At 48.1% G+C, this 9,060-nt stretch overlaps 1 protein-coding gene across 1 annotated transcript; it reads left to right on the top strand.

Moving 5' to 3' along the window:
• Positions 1 to 731, top strand: LOC147961861 (uncharacterized). Its single transcript, XM_087533969.1, has 2 exons — positions 1 to 577; positions 685 to 731. Exons 1-2 carry the CDS (start codon positions 16 to 18, stop codon positions 729 to 731), a joined length of 609 nt encoding a protein of 202 aa, XP_087390095.1. The 5' UTR covers positions 1 to 15.
• Positions 732 to 9,060: the final 8,329 nt, after the last annotated feature.

Genomic DNA, 9,060 nt, shown 5'->3' on the forward strand with positions numbered 1-9,060 from the left:
GAATTCCTCACTGAAATGGAGGAGCAATTTAAAGGATCCGACAAAGTGTATGCTCATGAGCTTTTTGCTAAGCTTCTTCAGACATACACTATTGACGGAAACGTTAGGCAACACATATTGAGGGTGGTAAATGCTTTCACCAAACTTAAGGCTTTGGAGTGTTCTTTAAGTGAAGCCCTTCTTGTCATAATTATTCTTGAGTCTCTTCCAGAAGAGTTTGAACAATTTAAGGTCAACTATAACTCTCTAAAGGAAAAATGGCCACTCTCTGAGATGACCGCAAGGATCGTCCAGGAGGAAGAGAGGATCATGAGGCAGAAGAAAGACCATGTTTTTCATGTTGGCTCTAACAAGAGAAAGCATGACGGGCACGGTTTTCCCAAGCCTCAGAAAAAGCAAGTCAAGAAAGAAGGCACTAAGCCATTCAACCCTAAGGCATTCAAGGGTAAAGAAGCCGGCAGTTCTTCTTCTGCTCCTAACAGCTCCACTGCTGGAGAAAATGCTTGTAACTTCTGCAAAGAGGAGGGACACTATCAAAGGGACTGCCCAGGCTTTCTAAAATGGATGAACAAAAGAGGTATTGATGAAATTACTTTTGTAGATGAATCTCTTTATGTCGATTTTTCTATAAAGTCATGGTGGATTGATTCAGGGGAAACCACTCACGTTGCTAACTCTATGCAGGGATTCGATACGATCCAAACTATAAGAGGAGGGACAAGAAAGCTTAAGGTTGCGAACGGAGTTGAGGCCGATGTTGAAGCTGTGGGATCTCTCACGTTGGAGCTACACACTGGCCACACTCTTAGATTGAATAATGTTATTTATGTGCCTACCTTAAGTAGGAATTTGATTTCAGTTTCTCGTTTAGATGATGATATGTATGAGTGCCATTTTGGCAAGAAACAATTTGCTTTGATCAAATGTAATAAGAATGTAGGCATCGGTGTTAAACGAGGCCAACTATACATGTTATCTCTTAATAATGATTCAGTTATGCATGTGAGTGATGAAATTAATGTTGAGAAGAACTGGAAAGGAGTTAGTAATTCTTCGAAATTGTGGCATTGTCGTTTGGGCCACATTTCGAGGGGGAGAATGGAACGCTTAGTTAAAAATGAAATACTCCTCTCATTAGATTTCTCAGATGCAGACAAATGTGTCGACTGCATTAAAGGAAAATTCGCAAAAACAATTAAGAAAGGAGCAGTAAGAGCCATAGGGGTTTTAGAATTAATTCACACCGACATATGTGGACCCCTTAATGTTAAGTCTGTAGATGGTTTTGATTCATTCATTACATTCACATACGACTTTTCCCGCTATGGATATATTTATCCCATACGTGACCGATCGGATGCTTTGGAGAAATTCAAAGTCTATAAAGCGGAGGTTGAAAATCAACTGAACGCAAAAATCAAAGTTGTACGGTCTGATCGCGGGGGAGAGTATTATGGTAGGCATGCTCCTTATGGGCAGATTCCTGGACCTTTTGCCAAGTTCTTATCTGAAAATGGAATCATTGCTCAATACTCAATGCCTGGTGAACCACAACAAAATGGTGTGGCCGAGCGTTGCAACCGCACCCTTATGGATATGGTGCGAATCATGCTTAGTCACTCGAGTTTACGAGTAAGCCTTTGGATAGAGGCATTAAAGACAGCTGCACACATACTAAATTTTGCTCCAACTAAGTCAGCACCGAACACACCTTACGAGATGTGGGCGGGAAAGAAACCGAGATTGAATTACTTATGGGTGTGGGGTTGCCCTGCTGAAGCTAAAGTTTTCAATCCACAACTTAAGAAATTGGATCCAAAAACAGTTAGCTGTTTCTTCGTTGGATACCCTCATAGGGGAAAGGGATATCGTTTTTATTGTCCAAGTCATACCACCAGGTTTGTGGAGACTAGACAAGCGGTATTTTTTGAGGATAATAAGGTCACTAAGTTAAGGGAGATCGATCTTGAGGAGAAGCGGGTTTGTGCACCATCCCCGATTATCCAAGAGATTGTTTTTCCAATACGAAGAAATGTGACAACTGATGATCCTGAATCTCATGGTTCAGTTTCTCAGTCAAATGGTGATCCGGGGACTAATAATGAAAATCCAGACACAAATGAGGACCACCAGGAAAATAATGATTCACAAAATGATGATGTACCACCACCACCTCCTCCTGTGGGTAGACCACGGCGTGAGAGGAACAAAGCCATATCAGACGACTATATCACTTTCATGATTGAGGATATGAATGATCTAGGAAAGGTGGAGGATCCAACCTCTTATAAGGAGGCCATTAAAAGCGAAAATTCATCGAAATGGTTGGTTGCCATGGAAGACGAGTTGAAATCTATGGGCTTAAACGACGTATGGGACTTAGTAGAAGTTCCCGATGGAGCTAAGAAAGTAGGCTGCAAGTGGGTCTACAAAACCAAGTATGATTCCAAAGGGAATGTCGAACGGTTCAAAGCAAGGCTAGTGGCAAAAGGGTATACACAGAGAGAAGGCATTGATTATAAGCAAACCTTCTCTCCTGTGTCAACCAAGGATTCTTTCAGAATCATAATGGCATTAGTAGCTCATTACGACCTAGAACTACACCAAATGGATGTTAAAACGACATTTCTAAATGGTGACTTAAAAGAAAACGTTTACATGGCTCAGCCAGAAGGCTTTGTTGTGGAAGGGAAGGAACATTTGGCATGTCGTCTAAAGAAATCGATTTATGGCTTGAAGCAAGCTTCAAGAGAGTGGTACCTCAAGTTTGATACAATTATCAAAACTTTTGGTTTCACCAAAAATGTTGTGGACAACTGCATATACATTAAGTTTAAAGGCAGTAGGTTCACATTTTTAGTCCTATACGTTGATGACATATTGTTGGCATGTAGCGATAAGGATATGCTGCATGAGACCAAGAATTTTCTGTCATCCAGTTTTGATATGAAAGATCTTGGTGAAGCCTCGTATGTCCTCGGCATCGAGATTCATCGAGATAGGTCCAGAGGAACGTTAGGACTATCTCAAAAGGCATACTTTGATAGAGTACTGAAAAAAAATTCAATATGCATAAGTGCTCACCCTCACCTGCTCCTATAGTTAAGGGCGATAAGTTTGGGACATTTCAATGTCTGAGGAACCAATGTGAAACTGATCAGATGAAGTCGGTTCTTTTTGCTTCAGCTGTCGGAAGCATCATGTATGCTCAAGTGTGTACACGCCCAGATTTATGTTTTGTAACCGGGATGCTTGGCAGATACCAATCAAATCCAGGACCGGACCACTGGAAGGCCGCAAAGAAAGTCTTGTGTTATATGCAAGGAACTAAGGATTTCATGCTTACATATAAAAGAACTAATAACCTAAAAATTGTTGGTTATTCATACTCTGATTTTGCCGGGTGTGTGGATAGTAAGAGATCCACGTCAGGTTATATATTCACACTCGTGGGAGGAGCTATATCGTGGAAAAGCTCCAAACAAACATTAACTGCTGGATCTACGATGCAAGCAGAATTTGTAGCATGTTATGAGGCCACTGGGCAGGCTGTATGGCTAAAGAATTTTAGTCCCGGACTTAAAGTGGTTGACAGCATATCTAAACCAATTTTATTATACTGCGATAATGAACCCGCAGTTTTCTATACGAGTAACAACAGGTCAAGTGATGCTGCCAGACACATTGACATAAAGTATCGTGTTGTGAAAGATAGAATCCAGGATCAAACAGTTGATGTTAAACACATAAGAACGAAGCATATGCTTGCGGATCCGCTAACAAAAGGCTTACCACCCAGTATTTTTCGTGAGCATGTTGCCGGCATGGGACTACTGGAAGCCTTTTGATTCTGGAATAAGAGGACCATTAAAATGAACCACTCCCCAATTAGCAAAATGTTTTCCATTTCGAAATAGGCGGGTGTGCTATAAGTGTTGAGGTTCCATGGTGTATCGAGCTGTTGTAACACCTCACTTTGGTACATCATTCCTATGTAGAATGGGCGAATGAAGTTAAGCCTAACGATCAAGGGGGAGAATGTTGGTTTTGATCTGACGGCTTAACAGGCCAGTTAGATATATTAGTCTAACAGAAAAAAGGGAAGATAACGTTAAAGAAAAAGGCCCCACGCACCAACGTACGTGGGCTTTTTATCCCAACTAAGGCGCCCTGATCGGGGGCACCCAAACCAACTGATGGTTTAGGTCCCCTGTCGCCAGCGCTACATAAAAGGGGGCACGGGAGAGGGTTGGCAGGCTGCGCAATCACAATTTTCGTACGGTTTCACTCCCCTCCTGATATTCTCTCACCCCATCCGATCGGGGGGAGCGCTGCAGCGACGGGAAGACCTACTCCAGCCGCCGCTGCTGTCCCTGGGCAGTGCCGGTGGCGTCCTGAGGGCATCAGGACGTTGAGGAGGACTGCTACCTCGACTACATCACCCCTGCATCAAGCCTGCACCAAGCAGGCGATCATGTCCACTGCCGTGACATGTAATGATCCCCTAAACCCTTCTCTGTTCATGCTTTTAGGTGATCTAGATGCAATCAGTTCCTGCTAATGGCATCCCAGAGATGCATAATTTATCCAACACGTGGCACCTCTGTCGATGGTCTCTGGGCCCATTGGCGTCTACCAGTCCATTGACGGCCACGGTCAAGGAGGGGTGGTGATCTCCGATGACAACAAGGAGCAGCATCAACCACACTAACGGACAAGGAGTACGCGCGCCAGCTTGAGCTGCTGCTTGAGCGGTCGTTGTTCGACCGTGGTTTGGTGCCGCCCTCACCGCCGCGTCACCGCATCAAGGAGCCGGCGGCTCCGAGTGGTTCTCGACGTCGGCAGGTGGATCTTGGGGCCGTCCAAGTTGTGGCACCTCAACCGATGGTCTCCGGGCCCATCGGCGTCCACTAGTCCGTCGGCGTCCACGGTCAAGGAGGAGGTGGTGATCTCTGACGACAACAAGGAGCAGCAGCAACCGCACTGACGGACGAGGAGTACGCGCGCCGGCTTGAGCGGTTGTTGCTTGACCGTTGTCGGATGCCGCCCTCACCGCCACGTCAAGGAGCCAGCGTCGACGCCATGAGGCGCCCTTCTCGCCACGCAGCCAGTACGGGCACCTCGTCCTAATCCGCGCCTCATCGCCCTGTTTCGGCCGAGGCAAGGAGGTGGCACCACCATCCCTGCCTAGATGGCACATAGACATAGCCTGATAGGTGATAGCCGTCGTGAAGGAGGATACCTCCCCAACAATCACCAACGTGTGTGCCACCTCCTTTACTACCTCGGACGCGGCAGCGGTGCCTTCTGTTTGTGCGCTGAGATGGTGATCGACAAGGCGGCCTTTGAGGAGGACCGCCGGGAGAGGGGCAATGTGGCACGCCGCTCTGCCTTCGCCAAGTCGGATGTGGCGCCGGACTGGGTGCTCGCCAACCCGGACGTCGTGCTGGTCTGTGCCGAGGATTGATCCTGGACCACCACACAGACGACCTCCCACTGTTGGTGCCGGATCAACGACGAGCTCTACAAGATAAGTTGACCTAGTCTGAGCGCGCAATCCTTGTTCTCGCCGGCAAGGGCAAGGCCAAGAACGGGCAGCGTGGGCTGGAGTCTGCGCCCGAGAGTCGTCGCGAGCCGGACGTAGCCGACTACGCGAGGCGGAGCGGCTCCGCCACGAGCGCACAATGGCGGCCAATCAAGGCTATCACAACCCCTGGGTAGTCGTCCGCCACTGGAAGGACGACGGTGACGAAGACAACAACCTGTCTAATGCTTAATCGTTCATTATTGCAATTGGTAATTCTTGGTTACATGGTTGAGTAGTGTTTATTTTCGTGTGCTTGTGAGAAAGCTAAGCCAGTTTGTTTCAATTGCCATTTAATAGAAAGAGATTGGTAAGAAAAATATATCTTGCACACTACGAGTAGCTTATGCAGGAGTCTTGATGGAATCACAAAAAACTAGATCACAATAAATATTTCCAAGTAATTTTGATGGTTAAGGTAATGTAGAAGGAATACAAGTGTACATCCATTTTACTAGCTTTAATTGTTTCACCTTGAGGAAACTCATTAAGGTAAGCGCGAGTCATTTTGTACACTTCTCTTGTGATAGCTATAGGAGGCAGAAACATTTTCTTTTAGTCATCTTCACATGTATATTTTATCTCACCATGTTATTTTTGTTAGATGTGTATACCCCTTTTTGGTTTATCCCCATTATATAAGGGGTCTCTTGCACTTTACCACACGCATGTATATATATTGGCCTTTGGCCCTCCTGTGAAAGTGGTTGCTGATTATCCAACATGGTATCAGATGCCAGGCTAGCCCCTCCCTCCCGCACGATGCAACTCCGTGCGCCTCGTTCCTAGCCTGCTCGTCTCCGGCCGTCCGGCCGTCGTCTCTCCGGACCGGCCACCGTCTCACCCGGCCACCTTGTCCGGCCGCCGCTCCGTCCGGCCGTTGTCCCGTCTCGTCGCCCCGTCCGAGCGCCGTTCCGCTCGCCCGCTACTCTGTCCGGCCTCCCCCTCGTCCCGTCTCCCCCGGCTGCGGCCGCTGCCTTGTCCGGCAGCCGCGGGAGCTGCTGGCCCAGCCGTTCCTCCCGGCCGGCCCTCTCATCCCGCTGCTGCGGGCGCTTCTGGCCCTGCCGGCTCTCGATCCAATCTGGGGATCGATCCAGGCTGCTGCGGGCGCTGCTGAATCTCGATCCAGTTTGGATCGATCCCGCAAGCGTTTCCGCCGCTGGTGAGCGTCTGCCCATCTCCCTCGATCCAGAATCGGGGGTCCTGGCTCGAGCGGGTGAGCCTTATCCCCCGATCCAGATCCGTTGACCAAAAAAAAGAGGGATATCTCAGCATGTCATCTTCGGGCTATGTGGCTGTTCCTCGCTGTTCGGTGATCTTTGATGGCATCAACTATGCTGAGTTTGTGGGCTTCATGCGCATCCATGTGCGTGGACTTCTTCTGTGGGGTGTTCTCTCTGGCGAGGTCCCCTGTCCGCCATGTCCTATTGCGCTAGTGGCCCCAATTCCACCCGTGCCGCCGGTCCTTGCTGTTGATGCTTCTCAGGCTGACAGGGATGCCGCCAAGGCCCTAGATGATGCTGCGGTTGATGTCTATGATCAGCAGGTATCTGCTTATTCAGATGCTCTTTCTGTGTGCCGTGATGACCTATCTGCTTACACTCAGTGGTGCAATGAGGATGCTCGAGCTGCTGCTGTTCTCACTGCGAGTGTCCTCCCTCAGTTTGCTTCGGAGTTCATGGGACTTGGCACAGTTGCAGCGATGTGGTCTTACCTCTGTCAGCGCTATCAGCCCTCTGGTGATGCTCTCTACCTCTCTGTGGTGCATCAGGAGCACGCACTCTAGCAAGGTGATCCTTCTGTTGATGAGTTCTATTCACAGTGCTCTGCCATCTAGCGCCAGCTTGACTCTCTTCGGATAGTTTTTTGTGGCACCTGCCGTTGCTGTCAGACTACCCGGTCTGATCTGGAGTTTCAAAGGGTTCATGAGTTTTTATCTCGTCTCCGGTCTGAGTTTGAGCCTTGATGGGCGCATCTGCTTGCTCGTGGTCGTGTTCCTATCTCGGAGGTCCTTGCCGAGCTTCGTGCTGAGGAGACCCGCCTTCGCTCTGCTGGGTTGCTTCTGGTTCCGTCAGTATTTGGCTGCCCGAGCTCCTGTGTCGTCTGCTCGCCTCACCGCTCCGCCGCTCCTGCCTACTCCTCCAGGGGGGTGAGCCGTCCTCCTTATGCTGAGAAGGGCACGTCGCGTCGTGACATTTTCTGTGGTTACTGCTCTCGGTCAGGTCACCCAGAGTCTGATTGTCGCCAGAAGAGCGAGACCAGAGGCGCTCCTCTTCCAACGGGACTCCCGTGTCTTGCTCGACTCCGCCACTCACTGACCAGGACATTGTACGCCTCAAGCGTCTACTTGCTTCCTCCGGCTCCTCATCGACTGGTTCCACTGCAGCTGTGACTGCTTCCCCTTCTTCACCATCGCCGGCATCTTCACAGTCAGGTACATCTTCATGGGTTCTGGATTCTGGAGCTCCTTTCATATGTCTTCTGATTCCTCCGCGCTGTCTTCTCTCCGACCTCTTGATTCGCCTGTTAATGTTCTTACCGCCGATGGCACACCTCTTCCTGTTGCTAGTCGTCGTATTCTTTCCACTCCATCTTTTTATGTTCCAAGTGTTTCACATGTTCCTCGCCTTACCATGAATCTTTTTTCTGCGGCCCAACTTACTAATTCTGGTTGTCGTGTCATTCTTGATACTGACACTTGCTCCATTCAGGATCGTTGCACCAAGGCTTTGGTTGGTGCTGGCCCCCGGCGCCGTGAGTCAGAGGGCCTTTGGGAGGTTGACTGGCTTTGTGTTCCTTCCGCTGCCACCACTTCTAAAGGAAATATGCCCTAGAGGCAATAATAAAGTTATTATTTATTTCCTTATTTCATGATAAATGTTTATTATTCATGCTAGAATTGTATTAACCGGAAACATAATGCATGTGTGAATACATAGACAAAAAGAGTGTCACTAGTATGCCTCTACTTGACTAGCTCGTTGATCAAAGATGGTTATGTTTCCTAGCCATAGACATGAGTTGCCATTTGATTAATGGGATCACATCATTAGGAGAATGATGTGATTGACTTGACCCATTTCGTTAGCTTAGCACTTGATCGTTTAGTATGTTGCTATTGCTTTCTTCATGACTTATACATGTTCCTATGACTATGAGATTATGCAACTCCCGTTTGCCGGAGGAACACTTTGTATGCTACCAAAGGTCACAACGTAACTGGGTGATTATAAAGGAGCTCTACAAGTGTCTCCAAAGGTACATGTTGGGTTGGCGTATTTCGAGATTAGGATTTGTCACTCCGATTGTCGGAGAGGTATCTCTGGGCCCTCTCGGTAATGCACATCACATAAGCCTTGCAAGCATTGCAACTAATGAGTTAGTTGCGAGATGATGTATTACAGAACGAGTAAAGAGACTTGCCGGTAACGAGATTGAACTAGGTATTAAGATACCGACGATCGAATCTCGGGCAA

Source organism: Triticum urartu, chromosome 7A (assembly GCF_056163025.1).
Source record: "Triticum urartu cultivar PI428250 chromosome 7A, HENAU_Tu73, whole genome shotgun sequence".
In the NCBI taxonomy this organism is placed as follows: Eukaryota; Viridiplantae; Streptophyta; class Magnoliopsida; order Poales; family Poaceae; genus Triticum; species Triticum urartu.

Excerpts from the sequence above, each read along its gene's own strand:
- LOC147961861 (XM_087533969.1), top strand. The coding sequence starts at position 16 with ATGGAGGAGCAATTTAAAGGATCCGACAAAGTGTATGCTCATGAGCTT. Across the intron at positions 578-684 it reads AAAATGGATGAACAAAAGAG|GGATTCGATACGATCCAAAC; the intron begins GTATTGATGAAA and ends AACTCTATGCAG.